General features: G+C 42.1%; 3 protein-coding genes across 3 annotated transcripts; 2 read left to right on the top strand and 1 right to left on the bottom strand.

Annotated features, from left to right (window-relative positions):
* Positions 1 to 786: 786 nt before the first annotated feature.
* crhb (corticotropin releasing hormone b) lies at positions 787 to 2,372 on the bottom strand. Its single transcript, XM_031850247.1, has 2 exons — positions 2,182 to 2,372; positions 787 to 1,741 (listed from the first exon to the last, which is right to left on the bottom strand). Exon 2 carries the CDS (start codon positions 1,719 to 1,721, stop codon positions 1,209 to 1,211), a length of 513 nt encoding a protein of 170 aa, XP_031706107.1. The 5' UTR covers positions 1,722 to 1,741; positions 2,182 to 2,372; the 3' UTR covers positions 787 to 1,208.
* A 15,301-nt stretch (positions 2,373 to 17,673) lies between these two features.
* On the top strand, positions 17,674 to 19,707 carry rrs1 (ribosome biogenesis regulator 1 homolog). Its single transcript, XM_031850383.1, has one exon. The coding sequence runs from the start codon at positions 17,675 to 17,677 to the stop codon at positions 18,770 to 18,772; it is 1,098 nt and encodes a 365-aa protein (XP_031706243.1). The 5' UTR covers position 17,674; the 3' UTR covers positions 18,773 to 19,707.
* A 1,493-nt stretch (positions 19,708 to 21,200) lies between these two features.
* Positions 21,201 to 24,757, top strand: LOC116385164 (caskin-2-like). The gene is made up of 5 exons (XM_031850389.1): positions 21,201 to 21,337; positions 21,597 to 21,628; positions 22,163 to 22,330; positions 23,038 to 23,129; positions 23,863 to 24,757. Exons 1-5 carry the CDS (start codon positions 21,271 to 21,273, stop codon positions 24,116 to 24,118), a joined length of 615 nt encoding a protein of 204 aa, XP_031706249.1. The 5' UTR covers positions 21,201 to 21,270; the 3' UTR covers positions 24,119 to 24,757.
* The last annotated feature ends 202 nt before the right edge of the window (positions 24,758 to 24,959 follow it).

The raw sequence follows: 24,959 nt of genomic DNA, 5'->3' as shown, positions 1-24,959 counted from the left end.
GCTGTGACTCCACTATTGAGGTAGACCACCACTGCGTCCCATCTAATTATTGTACACCGTCTCTCAGTGAGTTGGATCCTTTACAAATGGACTCAATGCAGCACTAAGCCCCAAGTAGCAAAGTGGGCCAAACTGAATGGGATGACTCACACCCACAGCTCTTGTTTAGTTACACTATGGGTCAAGGATCAGCACAGCGTGCACACACACACACACACACACACACACACATGGATATAAGCGCGCACACACACGGCGTCTTTCACACTCATTAGCTATCAGTGGTGCATCGTTCAGCTGTCCGTTGTTGCCCTTTGCTGGTACAATGAGAATTGCTTAATGAGGATTAAGGGTTTAGGAGAAAGAATGCTGTATGGATGTTCTTCACCTGCATGACTGCATGCGCTCTTACAGCACCCTGAGAAACATCTTTTGGTAAATGTTTGTTGTTGCAGCTCTTTTCATATGTGTCAGAGAGGAGGCACGGCGCTAACCCACGACTTGGCTCCAGAGCAATGCCATGGTTACACCATATAGGGTTTTTATATTCAGTTACAATCAATATTTGTGGAGGCAAGACTCGAGATGCAGTGGCCATTTTTGCTCTCTCAACCTACGGTCAACTTATATTCAATTTGTGCTATGTAAGATTACAAATCTATATGTCAAGAAACATTAGGAAAGTGTATGTTAAATCAATTAGTGATTAAAGTAAATGGTAATAGCTCATTTTCAAGGGAGTTATTATTAATTTATATGTAAGGATATCCACAGAGAAGTCTAAGCATTGCTTTTAAACTTTTATTACAAAATATAGATATAAGATGTTCTCTTGCACAACAGAAAATGACTGGTTGCACATAAGTTTATTAACAAACATAAATATCATAAATACAAGGATTCATAATTTAAAACAAAACGCCATTTTTTTCAATGCAGTATTTCATGTCTCAACCAAAAGCATTTCATCTCAAATATGAAGAACGTGTGATTCTACATATTTGACACCAACATTAAAATGGCACGGTACAATCGGATCATTATAAGTCAAGCCCGTTTACGCTCCAGTTTGAGGTTAAAGCTATAAATAATAGAGTGATAAAGCAGCACTATATTGTACAGAGCATGTTTTGTGCTGATGGTCAAAATGCAACAAAAAGAAAAGAAAAGAAAGAGAAGGGAGATCTTTGGCGGATGGAAAGAGGTCTTCATTTCCCGAAGAGCTCCATCATTCTTCTGTTATTTTGCGCTTGCTGAGCCATCTGTTCCGCCTTGGACATCTCCATCATCTCCCGCAGCAGGTGGAAGGTCAGATCCAGGGATATCGGCGGGTCCTCGGACCTCCTTCCCCTCTCCATCGACTCGTCCCCGCGGTCTCCGAAGCCGCTTGTGAGCGCCCTGATGTTTCCAACTTTCCCTTGTAAAAGACGCCGTGTCAGCTGGAGTTGCAATGCTCTGTTGTAGATGGCAGGTGATCCGCCGGGATACATGGACGATGATGGGAAAGAGTTAGTGTCCCCATTGCCCAGTCGGATGAAATACTCCTCTCCGAGTCGCTCCAGGATGGGGCCAGACTGCTGCTGCTGCTGCTGCTGGGAGTTTTGGGTTTGGGGAGCTGGGACGCGCAGGGCACCGCCAGGGTTCTCAATAGCCCGACATTCGTAGAGCGGTAAGAAGGCAACTAGCAGAATCACGGTGGTGCCAAATAAATTGAGCTTCATGTCAGGATATCAACAGAAATCTGAGAAGAAAATCAAAAACTTGGATTATATTTTTTAATCCCAACTCTAGTGTAAACTGTGCAGCGTAAAGAAGAATTGACGCACATAAAACAGGCATCGCATTTCTGCAACTGTGTTGGAACTAAATAAAAGTGTTGCTGCTTATTTATGTTTTGAGAGATTTTGTGATACACTTCAATCTGCACTAGTTATACGAAATAGTCTTGGTTATTTAGTCCGAAAAGAGAGATTGGTTTTCTGGTTTAGTAATGGATAAACACTGGAAGTTGAATTATGATTGCCTGCTATCTTTACTTGTTTCCAGCTTTATAAAACAAAATCAAGTTTGAACATGCAGTGCAATCACTAAGGACAAAACCCACTTGGTAAATTAAGTCCTGCCGAGAAAAAATGAGAGAAATCCAAAAAATGCATGCAGGAAAAAAAAAGATCTTCATACCTTCAATCTTTAGAGGAGGTCCAGTACAGCCTTGTAGTTTGCCAGGTAGTTGGCGAGATGCCTCCCTCCTTCACTTCTCTGAAGAAACAAGTACACAGTTACTTAAAGAGTAGATGCTGAATGGATTTATATAGCCACCCTCACAAGTGTCGCGCTCCAAACTGAGATTGAGTCTGCGCGTTCTTGCTTGGGTGTAACGTGAATGGACGCCTCTGACAAAGTGCTTTAGTTTAAACGAGATGAGTCATATGTAAGTGTGCGCGCGCGTGCACCAGCGTCTCCTTCCGTGCTTTCAGAATAGGCCTATAGGTGCCACACCTGCTGGCATTTTCACTCGAGAGGCGAATGCTCAAAAGTGAAAAGACTTAAGTCAAGATAAGTTTTACATAATGATATTTTTTTTCTGTATCTCAGTCACATATGTGCAGAATCTTTAAATATGTTTTGCATGACAAAAATATTCCTTATCAAACATAAAACTACAGTGAGTGTTATTTTTGATCAACTCTGCAACAGTGACAGTGACGCAGAGACTTAACATATTTTGAAATCAATTTGGTGGAATCTGCAGGACTGACTTTGTTTATTTTTATTTTTGTTACCACACTAATGATTCCACAGCGGGTTCCCAGCTGACCTGTTGTATTCATTGAATGTGCATCTGCAAACAGCTCAGGCTGAGAGAGGGGGGGGGGGGGGGAGCGGCATTGACTCCCAGTGATTCATTGCTGCTGCTGCATGTACGTACGTCACTACCTCTGTCACTGGGGGCCTCGGCCACCTCGCTTCGGAGGGGCCCACCGCCAAGCCACGCTTTCAGGATGGAGAGCTTAATCCCATATCAGCCATTAGAATCTTAAACAGTTTGATGATAAAAAAAAAAAAAGTAGAACTCTCACTTGTCTGTTTCACACTTAGTTCAGCTATTGTGAAATACAATAAGATTACTAACACCAATGTCTGTGGAAACTCTTAAAAGTTGGCACTTTTCCACTCAAGCATAAACTCCATATATTTGTTAAGTCACCTTTCACAATGTGGGAAAAATCTTCCCATTAATCCTTAACAGTAAATCCATTTCACCCAGACATTCAGCCAGGGGGAAAAACTGAGTTGCAGACGTACATTATATACAGAGTTCAAAGTAATTTAGCACATACTGTGCACTTACGTACAAAAAAAAACAATTTAAGAGAGAGGAGAGGAGAAAATGTGATTTAGTAAATGTAGTGAAGTACAAGGTGTATTTTTCTTCAGCATATATGCCATCTTTATAAAAATCACATGTTATCTTCAGACATCTTAGGTGATCAAAGTGTAATTTGCAGTCGGCGTGAACTTGTTTCTCCTTTAGCCTCTCCACTTTGCCACTCTTCATGCTCCGTGCTGCTTGAGGGGAGGAGGTGTCAGGTCCCATCATGAGAAACACATGTTGGCTGACACAAATAGAAAAGACCGCCAGATGAGAGAGTGACTGCTCGTGGTCAACTCACGTCACCTCATTTTGAAATCACTGTCACAGATCACTGGGAATGAAATCCTCTCCTGTGATGCCGCACCGGAAAAGACTCAGGCTTTCATCATTATCCTTTTGTTTCCTCAATGAGGGCGAGTCTCTCAGACGATTAAAAACCCATTAATGATTCTGTGTCTGCAGGTAGAAAATACAAACAAAACAAATGATTGGATGAGAATCTGGACATGCTGAGTAAACGTGAATCTCCATACCTGACACTTCAACGTGCTTCTGAGAAAGGATTTCACACTGTCAGACAAACAAACTCTCTATGGCAACGGGTTCTTTTAATTGATCATTTGCGTTTCTAATTGCGATCTGCTATGAGGACAAGTGCTTCTCCACAGACTGTCCCTTCCTAAATAATTGGACAGCTTTACCTGCCGGATTGAGCTGTGTTTTTCCTAATACTTCCGGTGTTCTGCTCGACTTCGACAAACTCATTTAGCAAAACAAGGTCACTCTGGCTGTTGAGTATGAACAGGTATTCTGGTGCTGATCGCTGGAGAGCCCAGGGCTCCACACTTACACCACCGCCTGACCTCAGCACTGTAGCTCAGGTGTCCTTCTGGTTTATTGGCCGGTTATATAACTGTTATAAAAACACCTCTCTAATAGAAGTGGGAGCTTGGCCTTTCATCTTAAGAAAAAGGAGATGGAAGATTTTACAGAAATGTCATTTATGGTTTTATAATTGACAACAAAACCACACAAAGCTTTCTTACAACCAGCCCACTAATTATCTAAATGTGTGATGATGTTCAGTCATGGCAGTTTAAGGCTAAACAGACTCATTAATAATGCAGAATGAAAGCTGCTGACCAGTTTCCCCTCCGGTTTACTTGATGTTCATGTATTCTTCAGTGCAACTCAGCTGCTTTTTTTTTTTTTTGGAAAAGGAGCTGTTTTGAATTTGTCTTGATGGATGTTTCTGCATTTCTCAAGCAAGACATTTGAAATGATAAAATAGAACCATCTTCTGAAGCGCTTGAGATGATAACCTTTTGAAAAAATTAAATGTGAGACAGCTGGCTTATTGAGCTTCTCCTAAGGTTTGCATGCTCAACATGATGACATGAGAACGTGAGAAGCAAAGCTGTCCATAATGCAGAAACCTCTACCTCGTCTATGGCTTTCAGCCCCGAGCCTATTTGTTCCTATGAAGGCGTAAATATTTTAAAACAGGTCACAACATATAGTTCCATCTTTATAAAAAGCCTTTTAAAACAATCCAAGAACAGCTGCATTTCTTTAGCAAAGGTTACTCCAAATGTTAATAATAAACAATAAATGTTGCTGTAAATGTTGAATCTGTTCAGGACTATATAACGCACATTCGGTGTGCTAGTTACTGTTTACAGCAACAGGATGGGGTTTGTTGGCTGTTTTTTTTGTATACATATTTGTATACATATATATTGGTGTGGAAAAGGACAAAAGGGACAGGACTATAAAATCCTGTGATAGGCCATGTCACTGGTCAACATCTGGATTTAAATGACTTCACAGGACAAAAACATGAAGCCTCAGGTGTTCAAAATGTACATTTATTTTAACTATAAAATGAATAAAATGATATCTTATTCAGCACTGGCGCAGGAAGTGTATCTCACTATTTAGTCCAAATGAAATGTTCTGGATTGTCGAATAAGTTACACCGACTTTGCTCGTTCATAGATTGCATAGTGCTATTATAATGCGTATTGAAGATCTTTGTCATGCTTGCAACTGTGGGAAGAAATCCCTTTTCATTATTTTATCCTCATGTTCATGAAATGAGATATATATTGAAGCGTTACAGGAAATACACGTCCTGTGTCTGCGGATGAGTTCATGTCATTAAAGTAAGTGATGTTTTATTTCACTGATACGTGACATATTATGTTTTATTCAAAAGCATAAGGCAGCAGATGTCCACTCTGGACTGTGTAGGTTTGGCTGCTTCATCATGTGACAGAAATTGCCATCTCAAGAGGAATCCTGGGCAAAGTCATTCAGCCAAAATTGAAACCCAGTTCTCTTTGCTCTTCGATAACACACTTTGAACACAAGTGGTTCTTAGGGGCCCCTTAATCTGAACATATAATGTTGATTCTTCCCCGCATAGTCTCAATACTGAGGTTTGAATCACTTCTAACTCTTTATTTCAGCAGAATGATTGACAGACATCATATGCATCAGCATTGACAGTTATCATTCAGGTCAACATGACAGAAGACAGCCGGAGAAAAGAAACATTTCTAACACTTTTCTGTATTTTAGACTTAGTTTGCCTCTGAGCGCCTGAAAAATCTCTTTTTCTTTCAACGCAGCTGCCTCTCATTCCACGTAACAATCAGAAGCATAAAGGCTGAAATGGGTGAATGAGTTTCTTCCCGTCTATGTGGATGTCTGTCTCTTTGGTCTGTCTGACAGTGATCTGTTAACTCCGATATGATTGTGCAAGGACTTTTTATCTGGGTTAAGATCCAAAATAAGATCATCAGACCAATCAAAGTTGCCATTATACAGATTGAAATGCTCTTATTATGTAACAATTGTTTCCTCTTATTTAGTATTCTAAATGTAGTGCAAAATTGTTCCCAGTCGTTTTGCTTTGTTTGAAGAGCAGATAGAGTTTTAGATGTGGGATGTATTTATCGCTAAGTCGAGCCCTAATGAGAGAAAACAGGCCGTGTAGCTGAGGCAGTGTGGTCGTTTCTTCCTTTCTTCAACCAAGCATGTCAGCTGCAACTTCGCCCCATGGCATACATAATGGATGTCGACCATGTTAGACAGGATGCAAGCCAGTGAAGATGCTGTGAAATCAGCAGTGTTTGCGCAAGAATGAGGAAAACAATAGCTGGGCTGGGCTGTGTTATATATTGTGACGGAGCGGCGTCACAGAATATCTTGATAGCCCTTGTTCAGAAAGGGAACGAACCTGACCACAAAAACATAGTCTTCATCACATCAGAAGATAATTAGAGTTTCTGTCCAATAAAAACACACACAACTGACCTCATTATCTGTCTATGTTTCAATTCGAAGAAATCAAATGACTCATCCTCTGTTTTCTTTTCTCTGTTTTACTGGTGAAGATCAGAGGATGACCGTGGGTTTTCTACAGTGAGTTCCCAAACATTCTTCTTTTGTTTGTGTCTACGTTCCCTAATTGGTTTCTCTCTGATCATCAGGTCAAAATCAGAAATGAAACAAATGCACCAGGCCACTGAACACTCAAAAGCAACTCAGCACAAGAGAAGAAGAGATAGAAGAAAGAAAGAACACACGTAACTTATGACGCAATACTCCAAATACAGGCGTTAAGAAAATGATTTAAAGATGTGGGTTTGAGGACCATTGCTGGACTGAACTTTGTTCTCGGTGATTAATTCGATGGAGTATTTGTAATTTAAAAGCTTCCTGAGTTTGGCATCAATCAGCTGAATTAGTCAAATAAAACTAATGTTATGAATCAATCAGCAGAGGTACACACATTAATCTGGAGTGCTCCTCTGTCGAAAGCCTTTCAACATCAGGCTTAACCCTCCAGAGAGAGGAAGAGTGTGAATATTCAGTATGGACGCTCGTAATTGGAGTTACAGAAAACACACAGAGACGAGAGGAGGTAGAAGAGAGGATGGATGGCAGATAGTCAGACTCGTCTAGTAGATTCATCAAGTTGATTGACAGGAGGACTCAAGAGCGCCAGTGTTTCTAGGGATGAGCAAAATAGAGAGGCAGCTGTCAGACAGAAAAGAGGAACTACGCAGTCCTACAGCCCTTACGGTATCAATAATAGGAGACTGGAGCCTCTGACTTGTCCGCCTGAAACAGTTCAGAAACTCAACCGAACCAGCAAACAGAATGCTTACCAGTTTATATGCTATTAAAGGTAATTGCAGGAGCTGTAGAAGACAATAAAAACACACAGGACAGTGATGATACCTTTTTATATGATAAATGATAGTTTTTAACTCAGTTTTTCACATGGATGTCCTAATGTCTAGCCTCTCCTATAGCTACCTTAACTTTAGTTAAATAAGTAAAAACTCTTAATCTAAAGTAAGTTTTATATACATGGCTTCGGAGTAACAAAACGTTTCTGTTTGTATGCTCTCAATTGCAGCTGCCAGGCACTTGTTATGCTGCCAAGCATATTGACCTTGTGAAAGACGTTGCATCCTGTTTAAGCACCGCTGTGTCTGAGCCCAGAGGAGACGCCCGGTCTTTACACAGTCACATCGTAGGTTGACCACGATATCATTTCAAGCAACTCCGTCTCCTTTCTTTACGCTGCCTCAGTTTATCCGCCGTCTCTACTTCAGCTGCTTTGGCAGACCTCAGGATGTCCTGCTGGCGACGTACTGATGCTACTACCAGTTGACTGTTTTGGTATCTGTATCCAGAGCTCAAGACCTTTGCAGCCCTGTTTGTCTTCCCTGTTGTTCAAGCTCTGCATCTAACTCGGTCTATTTTCACCACGACACGTATTACTTTTGGCCTCTCTTGGCATCAATCTTTATACCTTTGAAATGACAGGCAATCTGTATATTTAACAGTTTCAGTTTGCTTGCTAACACTGACCTCTGTATGTGATCGAAGCCGCTTACCACACCCTGCCTCCGCTCCTAAATCTCTTCTTTGTTGTAAGGTTCACATTGTACCATCTTCCTAATCTTTAGAAAAGCCTCTCCAGTATCCAAAAATTGTATCTTTGCCATGCAGGGTCCTTTTTTTCCCACCTTACAGTTCACCTTAACAACAATCATCCACCTCAGTAAATCCTTGCAATTACAGTCAATTACAAACTCACTGAGTGCTGTGTGATGGCTGCGGGTTGTGATTGCTTTAGAGTTAGTTCTGCTGCAGAATACCGTAAATAGAAGAAATGAATTTCATCTCAGGTCATTACATTTGAGTACTCGCATTTACATAGCTAATTGTTTTTTCCACTTTTACGTTCTAGTCAGTGTGCAGAGAGCAGATATCCATTGATCGTAGCCAAAACCTTTACGATCAACAAGTTTTCCACAAACTTTCAATTTGATTACGGAACTGCTCTGTGATCGCTGTTTGCGAGCTGTGTTTTGTAATTAGAGTGCGAGTTTTTGTTTTTTTTCTCCTCTCAATCAGTCCTGATGTGTCCAGTTCACTGGGCTGTGCATACAACTCCCACACAGGCGATCGTCAACTCAGGTGGGCTTCCCCAAGCTCCTTGACCTCTCTCATCATGGGCGAGCGTGAATTACATCAGCCACGGTTATGTAAACATTAATTAGATAAGGGATTTGGATAATGGCACAACACCAATCTCTCTCTCTGCATTGAGGTGGAAGCCAGCGCTCTCCACCGTGCACTCTTCTTTTGCTTTTTTTTTGTATCCCAGTACTCGTGCATGTATCCATGGCTATGTGTTTCTATCATGCTCACAACAGTGAATGCTTTACACTTATAAACCTCCGGCAAGCTGAGCTGAGATTGAGTATATGCAGCCATCTGCCTGAATGAGTTGTGTGATATAACAATGAGCCCCGGGGTGGACGTAGTTTAGTTTAACTTGGGTTGGCGATGACTTTCAAACCGGGCAGAAGGAATAGGAGCCTAACTAACCACAAGTAGGTTGTACATAGCCGGAGGCGATTCACACGATTACAGTCAAGACGCCGCTTTGTTCCACCCCTCCTCCTTATAGCTGCATGTAAAGAATCACAAAATGGATCCTGGTTATCTGTTCGAAATCAGCTGTGACACTGAATCATCAGGTTTTATTTGGGGGTACATGTGGAGTTGAGGCCTCGTGGCTGTCGCTCTGCATTTCTTTCCACTGACACCATGCGCAGAGGCAATGAGCAACTTTAACTTGAGTGTAAACTATCCATAAATCTGTGCTCCAGAGAACTCTTGAGTAAAACAAAATAGAATTCAAAACCTGATAATTAGCACATAAGGTGATGTTTGTTTCCACCGTGAGGTGCTTGTTGGAGTGAAAAAGTAAATGTGTGAGCGTGAGTGTGTGGTAATGTCTCGTGACAGACCTCAAGTTATTTGAAGTGACTCCATATAATGGAAATGAAAGACATGTTTCTTCCTCCGAGAATTACTGACTCCTGCCATCTTGAGCACAGCTCATTTTGACGGCGTTCTTCACTGGCAGCAGGAGTCACACATTTCAAAAACCCATCACCTCGCATCGACCCTCAGAGCCTGAGCAAGTGTGGACAAAATAACAGAAACACCAAGAGGGGAGCAGCATCACACTTTGCTTTGAAAACAGATTCAAACCTTCTTTAGATGCTGTCACGGTCTGAAAGTGTGTATGTTGAATAGAGAAAAAAATCCCTCTTTGAAGGATGAAGATGGTGGAAATCTGCTTTGCACGCTGAGATTCGAAACTCCCCATAAAGGTTCATTGATGTTCAGATCTTTTCATTTCTCAGGGGTGCAGGTTTTATGCTCCTTACACAAGGTTTTGCTTCTTTGTGCACAGGCATTAGATGGTTTACAAAAGCGGTTTCTGAGAGGCAGCCCTTCCACACATTCAAGCTGAGCTTTGCAAGGTCACAACCTACAGTTTTTCTCAGAACTTTTGTCACTCATATGGAGTGACAGATCAAGCAGTTCAATTCAGTTTTCATATTGGAGGCTGTTCTTTGGAGGCACTTAACCATTATGCTTAAAAGTGTCCATTTGTGTCCGGCGCCGCTCTTTGCTGACGCACTTTGTCACACGTTGAGCGCCTGCTGTCATGATTTCTGTTCGGGGCTTCATGTTGCCTTGCAAATGTACACTGACACATTGTGCAAAAAAGGTAATCAACATATGAATAACTCAACTTTTGCATTTGTAATTGTAATGCTGTATGAATGCCATTCTTCATAAGTGATTCTACTTTCTCTACACCACTTACTAATGCTCACGATTGGCTTTTAAATGCAAATCAGAGAGTTGTCAGTTCATAGTGAAATTAGCCTCAGCCTTAGCATTAAAAGCATTTTCATAACTCTCATTAATCTGAATGTACAGACTAACGTCTTTAGTATTAATTGTCAAATGATGCTTTACGTTTAAGATCAAATGTTATTTAAGGAACCATGGGTGAGTATTCTAAACCTGACGCTTTGTGAAATTCTTCTAAATTGTTTCACTTACTCAAACTCTAGGGCACGATGGGGGGGGGGGGACGCAGGGATTACATTTACATATCAAAGCGAGCATACCGATGCTTGAGGGTCCCTGCATAGATGTATGTGATCCATATTATTTATAGCTCAGGAATGTCCCCTGGGATCCTGATGCTGTTCGGCGTCTGTCATGCTACAAGAGAGGATAGTTGGGTGAATGTAGCTTACAATTAGTGGCTGTTGCATCATGCCAGGCCAAAGGGTTGCGGGATGCGTGACCGACATACAATCACGGCATTGATCAGACAACTTTTTGGAGAACAAAGCAAACCGGGCTGACGGGAATCACTTTGAGGGACACAGTCATGAGAGCAGAGATTGTATATTACCGTCACCGATCCTCTGCACCTATGATCATAGGGATGTTTAGCATGCTAGTGACACACTGGCACTCTGTTAGCGATAAGTGACAGTGGCCCTGAGGATGAGTGGAGCAAGGTGACTCCTGCCCTTTTGCTAATGAGCATCGCTCCTCTGACTCATTCAACAACAATGACTGATACGGGAGGAGTAGCTCCTGTTGAATGGCGCAGCAACAAAGTTGCAATTCCCAAACGGGAATCAAGTGTAAGTAAGGTGTCCAGAAATGGACTAATGGATTGTCTAATTAGAGAGATAGAAATGGAAAAGAAAATGTGAAAGCTTCAGAGCCACCAGCAGAATAAATTAAACAGCTTTTAAAAAAATGAGGGTGAGCGTCAAAAGAAGTGAAAGAAACGACTTGCTCACTGTGTCACTGATTTGGAACAATCCTTTGCATCCTGACTTGCATCTCCCACTCAACACTTTTCCAGTTCCGGCCACAGATAATTAAGAGTATTTTAAGTTCAACAGACAGATGAAATGTCCGAAAGACTCAACAAAATCCCTCATGAAACATCAGCAGTGCATGACTCGCAGCCCACGAGGGAGACAACAGCACTTCCACTGTGTCCTCAGTGCATCTCTGAAACGGTCAATTTGACACTTGTCAGAAGGCATATTTTTTTTTTTGAAACAATTTCTATCTGTATCGGGTTTTTTTGTTCCTACATTCCCCATGGTCCATTGCCATCAAATCAGTCGCCGTCAAGTTGAGTAGCACTTAGTGGCTAAAAGCCCTCTTAAAGCATGTGAAGGGTACGTTATAAGGGTGGCTTGCTTTCGTTTTATAAGCCACATTTTCACAGAGACTGATCAGTGCTCATTAAATGGCATTAAAAGACAGTGCCATACGTGCTATACATATGCATCCTGCTCAGCTGTTATCTGTGTAAACTATATCGATTTAAAAAAGCATGATTTGAACCCAAACAGGCTAATGTCTGATTGACCAAATTCTACATCCTTCCTGCAGTGAACAATTCCCCAGAGGAATTAGTGTCTGTCTGCATTCATTAAGCTCAGTATCAGTCTAATTATGCGCCAATGTGCACCTACGGACTAATTAACGGGGGGATCAATAAGGGCCCTGGATGCCCCTCACGTGGGGGCCGGCGCTCAGCCCCCTCATTATTGGAGCTGCACTAAAGCTTCAAAGAGGATTTCTCAGGCTCTACCCGAGGGGCTGCATGACACCTTAGGCTGCAGAGGTTTGGCAAAAGTTGGGGTTTCTGCTCCTCTCTCTCTTTTTCTGTGAATGTCTCATATCGATCTGCTAAATATGAGGCAACCACCATTACTATTAGCTTATCTTAGCTAAGCGCAACGACTGGAAACTGGAAACATCAACATTGGCTCTGTCCAAAGGTGAAAAAATCCTCTAATTAACATGTTTTTTGAAGCATATTTCCCAAGATATCAAGCTTTTACTTTAAAACAGTTTACCACTCCACCGATTCAGCATTGCACTCCCATAACAATGTCTTGCTCACAACATGCAGTTCAAAAAAAAAAGATGTTATAAAATTGATGCAGCCGGACCAATAAGAAGATTTGGGTTTGTTATGCTAGTGGCAGCTAATCGGGCTCGGCCTCAAGGAGAGGTGAGGAGCATGCCACAGAGGTCTGGTAAGCTCAACCTTTATTAGTTTGTTGGTGGCTATATAGTCATATTACACTGATGGTTGTATTTGCACTTCTCGATTTCTGATATTCTAATATTGATAGAATGGAAACTATGGGAAGGCTGTGACCTGCAAATCCTGCAAAGAAATATAGAAACAAGCGCTAGCTGTTGATGCAGGAGACAGAATATTCTTCTAATCGTTTCATCATTATTCTCACAAAGTTGTGGGGCAACTCGGTGAAGGCCCCGGCTTAAAGGAGTACAGGGCGTACCCAATGATGTCACTGCGATAAGCCCCCACAGTGCTGCTGAATACCAAACTGAGGGATGACCTCTGTAAGTTGCCATGACTCCAGCAACTAACCAGCTCCGTCTGGTTCCAACATCCAGCATGGAGCCACTGCAGCGCATACACACTCGCACAAACACGTACGTAGTGCTCTCTCTTGTATGATGGTGTACACACACACACACACACACACACACACAGTGCCAATGTGTCTGGAATGATATCTCAAGGACTCTCCTCTCCATGCCCTGCTGGTTCTAGGAACCCAGCCAGGTTTTTGCGGTCCAGCTAAACTGTTTCACCCGCATCACCTGGACGGAGAGGTTGTGCACTTCCGGGAGACCACAGCTGTGGTGAGCTTTCCTAGGCCACCCTAATGTGGCCTGGATCCCGAGAGATGGGTAATACCTGCCAAACAAGCACAGGAATACCTTTTGTATTATTTTGTCACAATTTAAACGGTTTGAAATGAACACAAAGAGCAAAGTGAAGCGTAACGCTGCGAGCCCTTTTTGATATTCCATAGCCTGCAAAAAAACAAACAGATAATGCCGTTTATCTTCTGGCTTGTCCTTCTCAAAGTGTGAGATACCACACGGAGCAGACGATAGTTTGAGAGCAGCGGGCGGCTGTGAGGCATTGCACAGGGCCAAATGGTGTGTTTGTCTCAACCACAGCAGATCAATAAAGGCTCTGACCTCAACTGTCAGCCAACTAAACTCTGTTCGCCAGGGGACGCTCATTTCCCTTTCGCCATGGAAACAGAAAGTAGTGACTGTAATCTACAAAAGTGCCTAAGCCTATCAGCTAACAGCTCAGTCATGTGGATTTTTTTGCATGAGCGGGCTTAGGGTTAACTTGGACAGACAGTCCCTTTTACTGATTCCACTCTGAGAAATCATGTCATGTGAAGCTGTTACCCATAATATTTACCACAGTGGCGGATCTATCGTAAGCCTCCTATATGCCTTGGTGACATGTGTGAAGATTAAAACATCCTCTTCTACACGCTTAGGCATTCATTTTCCTGGAGAAAATGCAGACTTCACCTTATAAAGAATGTTGTTCTCTTAAGACAGCAAACACAATGGTGTTTCACACAATCCTGGGGAAAGAAAAGTGTAAAAGACAAATTCTCTGTCCTCCAGCCAAGTAGGTCTAATAATTATATATAATACAACAACTATAAATACAGGAGCAAACTGTCAGCAGCTTATCATGTCTGATTTATGCCAGGATGGTGCTGATGAGATTATTTTGCCCTCCTTTCATATCTGGCCCTCCGGCGCTCTCACCTCGTCTTTGATGCTAACAGGTCAAATTTTTTGAAGGAGGAGGAAGTTTTAAGCCTCTGGCTAGTTTTTGCATGAATGGATGTCCTTTCTTTCCCCCTGTGATTCACGGATGGTGGTAGGCACCAGTCAGTAGGTATTTAAAGACAAAAAGCGAAGCGCACAGATCTTCATGACTAACATTTTCTCGGTAAAGAGATGCAGAATAGAGATATACATTTAATATAATTCATAGGATTCAAACTGTGTGAAAAGCTTTAAATTAAGTGAACAAATGCAAATATTGTAACTGCACATGTGCTTTGTTTTATAAATAGAATAGAATATATGGCATGAATGGATTTTGTAGTCCTTTGAATAATTCACACCACTGATCCTGTTAGAGTTATGGGTTTGTCCCTGCTTAGTGAACCATTCACAAAATGTATTCTTTCATAAAAAATATGCAAAGGTGCCTAAAGTCGTCATTATAGCTCAGTTATTTCTGGATTTCTTTCAAGCTGAAGATTGGATGACGATTGCCTTCACTTATGCGGTAGTGGCTGATGAAATAAAGTGCTATTTACCTGGATTTCAAAGGTTTAAGGTAATCACTTCATGTGTAGGTAAAGTCATGTTTGTAGAATTGTTTCTTTTGCATATTCTCCCTGTGTTGAAGGGATTTATATACAATAATACAAAGAGGACACGCAAACACTGACAGGGCATCGCCTGTTGCAGATGCGGCTGAATTATGGACATCATGGAAAAAAGTAAACTGAGGCTGGAAATGGATAATAGATTGCCCAGTCAGTCCAAAATTAAAGAGATAGAGATTGGAATTGATGTATTTAATTCTGTATATTTGCCTTTACTTAACAGATACATTAGATCGTTTACAGGAGCGACCTGGCCAAAATGGCAGCATATAGATTTTACAGTCACATAAAATCACATAGTTTACATTAACATTGAATCTGAGGTGAATGTGACTGTCTAAAACAAGTTTTGAATGTGGCGTTTGAATACCTGATATGAGGGAAAGAAAGGCACGAAGATGCAACATGATCATGTATAGATTAAGCCACCCTGCACAATATAACATTACATCTACCAGTTACACCATAAAAATGACTCTTATGCATTAATGCATCAGTAATTATAATCCATTAGACTGTTATTCGGTTATGAACCATTCTCAGAGGGATTACTTCCACTTCCATTATATTAATTTTGATGTTAATACTTTTGTATTTTTACTTTCAAAGTCAAACTTTAAATAGATTACTTTTACTTGTAACAGAGTATTTCTACACGACGGTTTTGCTTCTTTTACTTCAGTAAAAGGTCTGTAGGTGTTTACAGTATAATGCAGATTAAAACCCTGAGTTTTCAAAATGTCAATTTTTCAGGATCTCGGAATAAAAAGAGTCTTTGAGATCCTTTGACTGAAAGTAACCATTGGAAAAGTCGAAACCTGTGCGGAGGGTTTTCACATGAAAGCAGCAATGTGTTACGGAGAAAACCATTTCTAAATCTTATCCTTTAAGCACATTTAGGAGATGTGGACACACAAGACACTGAGAATGCGAATGACTTTGCCCCCTGGTCACAGCTCATAGAGAACTGTATCCGGCCTGCGCTGTGTATCCTTCCATAAAAGAAACACCAGGGGAAAGTAATCCCGTTGGCTGAATTCACGCTGGATCAACCCTTGAACACTTGTGGAGACAGTGGGTGACACATGCTGGGACGTCAGCAGCCAACTAGTGAACGTGTTTGAATTAGGGGCTTTTAGACGATATACATTCACATCACAGAGGAGCTTATAGCCTATTCTAAATCACAACAGGGACTTTGGGCCACTAATTACGCATCTCCAAACACAGCATCACTTGTGACCTTATCTCTGTGCCTGTCAGTGTGTTAGCATTCACATGGCAAGTGTGGCGATGAATGTAATTACTGGAGCCCAAAATAATAACACCATCGTCTTTGAGCATGGAGCAGCCAGTCAATTGTCCTCCCCCTCCTCGTCTCCGCCAAATTAGTGGAGACAAGGACAAATATAGAGTTATTAGAGCCCTGAATCTATGGGAGGAATACATACAGAATATATGAGAGACAAGGAAGGATATTTGTACTTCAGTGAATTTAATATCTCATTATAACACCTACAGCAATCCTATTATAAAATGTATCACAACTCCATAACTTTAAAAAGAAATGTGCAGCCATTATAATAGTTACAGTACAGAAACTCACAGAGACTTTCACTTATTATATCACTTACATTGATTTTGGCTTTTATTTTAATGGCTCATTGTTATTTAAGTTTTTTAAAGTGTCTGTAGGGTTTTGTCACTGATGTAATCTTTTAACTGTTTCAATTGTACAAGAGTCCCCACACCCAAATATGTCTCAAAAGCTGCAGAACAGCAGCTAAGCACAACATTGTGTTATTTGGTAAATTATCTACAAATTAATGCATTTTTGTTTAAATTTACTTTGAATCGTAAAAAAGGTCCCCCTCCACTCCAATGTTCGTACCGCTGCATGAGGGCAGTGCAGATATTAAGGCTCTGAATATCCACTCCAGCACCTTTAATGCGTGTACACAAAAGATGATTTTGTGACATCACAGCCAGTTTAAAAGCCAGTCATTGGTCCGGTATGCAAGTAGCACAAGTGTGAAGACTTGAAACTCCAGTGCACATATACTTGAAATGAGAAATAATTTGCATAATCAAGATTTGTCATTGAGGGAGAAAGGATAGATGTAATTCTCTTGAAAGATTACCAAAAAAGATGGCCATTTATTTTTTATATATTGATATTTTTCTATGTTGTTAATTTTTATACAATTTTATTTATATTATTGTTTTTGTTATTTATTATTTTACAGCTCAGTGCTTCTTGGATTATTCCCTATACAACTGTTGCACACATGTCTACTGAGTCAAAATGTAACATTAAAAAGAAAAACACACATTTTAAGATCCGTACTGTTAATAACTTTGGCATCATACATCTTTTGGATTTGCACTCCTCCCATGTTGTATTGCAACTACTGCACAGCATTTCCCCTCGGGATAAATAAAGTTGAATTGTAGCTCATCTTCCCACAGAACAAATTAAATGGAGCAACTTCCACCTCTTGTGGCCATATGTGGTATTTCTGCACGCGAACTGTGACCCGGAAGTCATTCAGTCTGTTTTTCTCCGTCACATGTGCGGAGTTAACGTTGAACAGCACTCACCAACATGGCCGCGTGCAGCGTGGAAGCGCTGCTGGCTAAAGCCGAGCAAGACGAGGCAGAGAAACTGAAAAGCATCACCGTCAAGAAGGAGCTGGACCTGGAGTTTGACATCGGGAACCTGTTGGCTTCCGACAAAAACCGCCTCGAGTCCCGGGACTTCAGAGAGCAGAAGAAAGAAGACTTTCTGCGGTCGCTAGCTCGTGACAACACGCAGCTGCTCATCAACGAGATCTGGAAACAGCCCACGGAGAGGGTCGATGAGGCGATAGTGACCAAATTACCAGACACGGTGACCCCGCTGCCCAGAGAGAAACCACCCCCGAAGCCCAGACCGCCCACAAAATGGGAAGAGTTCGCCAGGCTGAAAGGCATACAGAATAAGAAGAATACCAACTTGGTGTGGGATGAAAACGCGAAGGACTGGAGGAGGCGCTGGGGCTACAAGAGGGCCAAGGATGACACCAAGGAGTGGCTGATTGAGGTGCCGGTGACCGCAGACCCGAACGAGGACCAGTTCGCCAAACGCGCCACAGCCAAGAAGGAGAGAGTGGCCAAGAACGAGTTCAACCGGCTGAAGAACATCGCCAGGGCGCAGAAGGTCAAACTGCCCGGCGTCGGGCTGACTCCTGTAGCCCAGCAGTGCAAAGAAGACCTGGTCAGAGCTGTGAGTGTGGCCAGGACCTCCACGGCGTCCGTCGGGAGGTTCCAGGACCGCCTGCCGAAAGAGAAGCCGCCAAAGAACACCGGTAAGAAGAGGAAGTTTGAGCCCCTCATCGGTAACTTTTCCAACGAGAAGCAGAAGCAGCTGGACCTGCTGAAACTCATGAACGGAAAGAAGCCCAAGTTGGACATCAACAAGGCCGTCGACAACCAGATCAGAGAGGAGAAGAGAGAGGAGGCGGCAGCCAGGTACAAGAAGGGAGCAGGGAAGAAAGGACGCAGAGGCAACATGCCAGGAAAGGGCAAAGGAAAGGGTGGGAAAGGAAAAGGAGGCCAGGGAGGCAAATCTGGAGGAGGAAAAGGAGGCAAATCTGGAGGAGGCCAAGGAGGCAAATCTGGAGGCCAAGGAGGGAAGAGGAGAGGCAAACTTGGGAAGCACTGAGGACTCTTGTATCCTGCTAGACCTGTTTGTGCCTTGGCATCAAAACAATCGGACTGGACTTAATTGATGCAATATGAAATATGACTGTTTTGATTCATCATCTGTGAATGAGGGCTGTGGTGTTGTGTGACTTGTCTCTTTCATCTGTAAATATCAGTCCCTGCATTCTCGGTGGTCAGCTGATTTAATATATCTACATTAAAATCAGTAGATTGTGTTTTTTCGTCCCTGTTTTTAATCACATGCAGAATTTTGAAAAGTCAGCTATAGTGGAATCATTTCACATGAAAAGCACAGGTGTAACTAACGTAACACTGAATGTATTCACTGAATTTGAATAATTGCAAACAGAGTACGCAATGGTCATTTCTTCAAAGACCACACAGACGGCAATGATAAAATTAAAAAAACTGCGTTGTGCAAAACAGATTTCCTTATAATAAAATGTTTCTATTCACGACCATATGGCATATTTTGATGACTTGTTAGTTGACTGTGACCATTAAAAGTTAGCAGGTGCTATAAAGTTAAAATAAAAAACTACATTTTGCAGTTTGTAATACGTAGTCAATGATTACATTGCAATGGTCGGTAAAATGATCCAAATACAGATAAACGATTGAAAAGTGTGCCAGTAGGTCACGACAGTGAGCCAGTATGCACAACACCAGCTGCAGTCGTTAACTATTATTAATCACACCTGTGATTTTCTTGCTAAGTGTCGGCTGTGAAAAAGATGTAATTCTAATGGAGTCAGCCTGTGCAGCAACTAAGGAGGACTTAAATATTGACTTGTAAAAAACAACTCTTTATATTATACTGTACATTTTATAAAAAATGTGTATGAATTAACATTGTGGCGGTCTCTTTTTTTTGGCTAATCAATCTCTTGACGGTTTACATATGCTCAATGTTTCTTGTTATATATTTTCAGATTACCCTACCATGAAATCTCTTTATTTGTATTGAATCAGGTTGCTTTAATGAAACTGCAGCAGCAACAGTTGACACGAGCTCAGTGAAAGCATCTCAGCAACAGATTAAATATATTATTAATGGAGTCACGATGCAGCTAATGTAATGTTTCCAAAATATCACTAGCATCTCTGTTTGCAAACAAACTGATGCACAGTTTTTTTTTTCATGTACATTTTAATAGCTGCCCTGGTCGGTCTTAAGAGATAAAAGCTTGAACGTGGAGGAGCTCATGTGTGTTCTCCTTAGAAGTAAACCTCAGATCGGTCTTCTGAGAGGCTTAGCTGGGATTTTTGGTTATGTAAAGGCTTTGGCCTTGGTGTCTAGACTGGAGGCATCACACTGAATTAGGAGCAGACAGAAGCGCTAGGATTGCCAAAAACACAACCTAAGTGCCTAAAAAGCTGTAGATAACATTTTTGTATCATTCTAGTGAGCATAATACCAATACCGGAAGGTGTTGATCTGTACAGCTATGCTTTCACATGCTACCTGTGGAGAGACTCTTCTTAGAGCCAGAGGGGGGTTCAGTCCAAACAAGTGTTTTTGCACGACTGCTGAGGCCGAAGATAACGAGCTTAATCAGTTGTCTCATGGAGGTGTTTCCTATTTCAGACAGTGCACAGACACAAGCGTATGCACAGCCCACCTGGTTTCAACATTGCTTCCTTCTGGCATTGCTTGCAATGAGTTGTAAAAATAAAATAGATTTCTTCTTATAGAATGAATAAAGTCTTTCTGCAGTTAGAGTTGATTACATATGCATAATGGTTGCAGGTTTGCAGCAAAACCTCCACTACTCGGATATGATTGTCTGGCTGAGTGATCTCTCGTGTTATTGATGGATGCTTTTTAATTCGCTGACATAAGCTCACAGCCAAGCTCCATCGCACCAGAGCGGGAAAGGGGAGGTGTGTGTGTGTGTGTGTGTGTGTGTGTGTGTTTGGAGGGTTCAATTGCCATCTGTTGAGTCCGCCACCACGTCCCAAGCCCATTCATCTTTGTCCCTGCTCACCCATGCCACTGGAAATAGGACACAGTCAATAACCATAAATCAATCAAGCACTCTGGACGAGGTGGGATTATGAATTCTCACCCATGTCGAGGCGAGCAGCGGCCTCTAAACTTCCCTCGCATGTCACCAGATGGTCAAAGAACAATAGGCGCTGGCATGAAGATGAGGTGGTCAAGCATGATCTCTGAGGTGAAAACCGCCTTTTATTCCATTGCTGAGCAAAGAAATATTGACAGATTGGTATCTGGTAAAAAAAAAAATGAATCTTCAAAATTAAGAATAACCCAACAATTAGTCTAATAATCACACACTTTTCTTCAATAAACTAAGATTGTATTCGTGCCCAGTGTTGTGCTTGTACATGCTTGTATGTGTGTGTGTCTTTTTTCACTAAGGAGGGACGTGTTGTTGCTCGGCTCCAGTCAGTGCTGCAGTGGATTAGTCAGCTGCATTTAGTGCAGAGAGGGTGCCGGAGCTTCGGTCAGTGTGCAAGTGTCAGATCTTCAAGATGCAGCGCATCTACATGCACAGCAATGAGCACTTTGAAGTCTTCACCACTGTCCTTGCTCCTCAAGGTGAGTGAGATCATGTCTGCAGTGAAGAGTGGCTGAGCATGACATCATCTTTCATTGTTAGTGAGGTCAAGATGACATATCAATGTCAGATGATTGATAACTAATGTGATAGATCGTTTGTTTTCTCTCCTATGTGGACTGTTCATTTACAGGACACGGCTGTTAGAGATACTTATGTACATGCATTTATGTAAAGGAATTCACATTTGCATATTAAACGTCTTTTTTTGCTGATTCATTTCCACTCATTGGTTAACAGGGAGGTATCGATACAGAGCAGAAGCTGAAACGGCAAGTTAAACATTCTCCTTCATTGAGACATCCATCTGATATGCATTGATAAAAATGTAGCATTGGCTGTAGGTTGTTAGTTGAACATTATGTGTAGATCTTAAACAGCAGAAATATCACCCAGAACTGATTATTTATTGTTTCGTAAGTCTTAAATACACTGGAGATTGATTAATATGAGTTTGACATTGATGTTATGTAAAGTCGGTCAATTTCCTCTGGCTCCATTATGAGTGTAATTCATCTAATTCCTCTGACAAACACGCACCATATTTAGGAGGAACAGATAATGAAGAGTAGACCCAGATTAGGGTTTCTATTTCACTGCACAGCAGTTAATCTCTAAATCTTGACACATAATCCTCTCTAACCTGGAGACTGCAGAGAGCAACACAGACAGAGACTTGAGCCTTTTTTTTTTTTATCAATGCAACAAAAAGGAACAGGACAAACTGTATCTCATTTAAATGAATTGTGAAAATCCCATGCACACAATTCAAAGTGACTGGCTGCAACTCTCCCTCTGACCGCTAGATGGTAGTGGTGCACAGCTACAGGCCCCACTGGCCAGATGAGCTGGAGCTGTCTCTGGGTGACGTCATCCTGGTGCTGCCCAAGCACGAGGAGGAGAGGTGGTTTGGGCGGCTGCAGGACGGCCAGCAGGGCTACTTCCCCGCCTCCTGTGTGATGGAGCTGAGCCAGGTTGGTTGGTTGGCTGGCTGGCTGCATGATGAATGTGCTCAGCAATGCAGCAATACTGGACTGTGTTGTTGCTGCTGCTTAATGTCACAAGGCAGGTCGCACTTTCTATTCTGTTCCTCCACAGTAGGTTTCAAACACCATGAAAACCGAGTTACTCAGTCAGCTTCTTACCATGAACACATGGTTGTTATTTTGGTTATTTTTACCAACTTCATTTGGTTATTATAATTGAGATTTTTATGTCTTAGCTGTGTTGTTGGGTTAGATAAGCGGTTAACTTAAGTTTTTTCCCACCCAAACTTACATTTTGATTGTTGCATATTTGGTCATGAATAATTAAAGGTGCATTCCACCAATTTTGAACAACAAATACTGCCCAGCAGACTGACCAAATAGCCCTGATGATGTAAGAGTGATGTCATTAGGGTTATCTCTATTGTGGCTTAAGAATTTCTAACCAAAAGCCGACATTATAATTCTGGCATTTGGAATAAGTGGCCATTTAGAAAGCAGGGAGAGTCTAATGAAAATCATTATTGAGTTGCATTATGGGAAGTGTAGTATCCAATATAGGAGCTGGAGCTGTCTGTGAGTTAACTTGAAAAAAGCAGTAGCTAGATAAGAGAAGATACCAGAGGAAGTATACAGTTTATTTCATGACATCTGTTGGACATTTTGAAGTGACACTCAATGGTTCATATTGTCAGGTGAATCTTCCTCCAAAGGCCGTACGAAGGAGTTTATCTCTGAGAAGCTCAGCCTGGGACAACGATTCAGGAGTACGCAGTAGACATGGGAAGTAAGTGTACAACTCGTACAGCATGCGACAAACACAACAGGCATAACAACAAACATACACATCCCCTTCAACAAGTGCATGCATAAACATCATGCACGCACCCAGCAGCTGTTCAACCACCAAACCCCCCCCACACACACACACACTCACACACACACACATCCCCCATCCCCAAATCTCATCCCACTGCTCTCCACCCAGTGCCCCTGAGCAGGTGGCCCCTCTCGTCCCTCATTAGTTGACAAAGCACACTGATTACAAACCCCCCTGAACATACATGGAGGCGTGCACACACACACACACACGCACACATACACGAACGCACTATCTAGTCAATCTGCTCTCACTGCACAGCATCTGAATAAAGAGGAGCAGGAGGGAAAGGGAAGACCCGTAGTTTTCTCTGAAATGTTATGAAAATGTTTGACATTTATGACGGATCATCAAATGCAAAATAACGTTTTATCAATGCTACATTCAGTGTTGCAGCAAATGTTTTTTGATAGGGCACTGTACCTCTCTTGCAGTTTATTTGACACTAGGGGGCATTTCTTTTTGACAGCCTGCTACTGAACCATGCTCACACACTCACATAAACACACACACCACCACCACCACCACCACACAGAGCCCCCTGTGCAGCTCCGTGCCTGCCTTGTCTGCTAGCGGTGGAATTTGGGTCATGAGGAATAAACAGGGCCTTTGTGTTTGTTATTTCCTCTTTGTCCCCCAGTGGACACATTCGGCAGGCACTAAGGAGGGGGAGCAGAGGAGCTGGAGGAGGAGGAGGAGGAGTGGTGCTGGATGGTGGCCAAGGTGAGAACGAGGGCCCCTTCCCGGTGCGGAGGCCCCAGATCCCTGTGCCACAGCCCGTGGCCTCCCAACCTCAGATACATAGATCCCCGGGCCTGCTCCACAGGATCTTGTCCAAATGCCGGAAAAAGAGTGAATGCCAGGGCGCCACCAACGCGGCCTTCGAGGGCGACTAAGAGGCCCTCCTCTTTGTCCTGGGTGACTGAACTGAGTTCACTTTGGTGGGGCTGCGTTGGGGGAGTATATGCGGGTGAACAGAGGAACTTCTGAAATGTGAAAAGACGGTCTATATATCCTCATGTGGGCTGGTGCTCATTTCCATACCAGGTATTCTTCACTTGGCTGCATTACTAGAAGCAAGAGGTTGAATTGGGAGTGTGCAAACCTAAATCGGTGATGTCACAGATCGTGTTTTGCCCATCACATCCGATGTATGCCTGGTGTGACATCACTGATGGGGGCGTGTCCAAAAGTGCAACATGTTCGAATGGGTAGAGAGCTGAGCAGCTGCTGTTTTCTGCCCTATTTTTCAGCATGGCAAGATCAAATGCAGGCTTTGAATATATAATAAATATATTATTACAATCATGGCAAACATAACATTAAGAGTTAGTGGCAATCAATGAAGCAACAAGATGTTTAACTGATCAAATGTAGCCTTTTTCATGACTTTGATGCTGTTACTTAAGAGAAATGTTATTTCTATTGTCTGTGCACATTTTGCTCCATCATGCATGTTTCTTAAATTCATCTGTTGATATGTATGTATTTTGCTGCTTAATATGTAATCATTTTATAACCATAAAACCCATAAACCCTTACAGGCTAACATCTTTTTATTCTAGTGGACATAGCTCAGTATATTACCTCATACTTCTGTTCGTTTTCCTTTGAACGCACTGAGCCTCCCTCCTATTTAACAGTGCCGGAGGAAAAAAAAACTCTCCCAAGCGAAAGGAAGTGTGATTGAGGCCTAATGAAAGCTTCGCCAAAGCACCAGGGATTGTACCGGTTGCC

Source organism: Anarrhichthys ocellatus, unplaced genomic scaffold (assembly GCF_004355925.1).
Source record: "Anarrhichthys ocellatus isolate YVR2014 unplaced genomic scaffold, GSC_Weel_1.0 scaffold10, whole genome shotgun sequence".
NCBI classification, from domain to species: Eukaryota; Metazoa; Chordata; class Actinopteri; order Perciformes; family Anarhichadidae; genus Anarrhichthys; species Anarrhichthys ocellatus.
This window is presented reverse-complemented; position numbering and strand designations above follow the sequence as displayed.

Bases quoted from the DNA above. Each gene is read 5' to 3' on its own strand.
- crhb (XM_031850247.1), bottom strand. From the start codon at position 1,721: ATGAAGCTCAATTTATTTGGCACCACCGTGATTCTGCTAGTTGCCTTC.
- LOC116385164 (XM_031850389.1), top strand. From the start codon at position 21,271: ATGCAGCGCATCTACATGCACAGCAATGAGCACTTTGAAGTCTTCACC. The intron at 21,338-21,596 runs GTGAGTGAGATC...ATTGGTTAACAG, and splicing joins CACTGTCCTTGCTCCTCAAG to GGAGGTATCGATACAGAGCA. The intron at 21,629-22,162 runs GCAAGTTAAACA...TCTGACCGCTAG, and splicing joins ACAGAGCAGAAGCTGAAACG to ATGGTAGTGGTGCACAGCTA.
- rrs1 (XM_031850383.1), top strand. From the start codon at position 17,675: ATGGCCGCGTGCAGCGTGGAAGCGCTGCTGGCTAAAGCCGAGCAAGAC.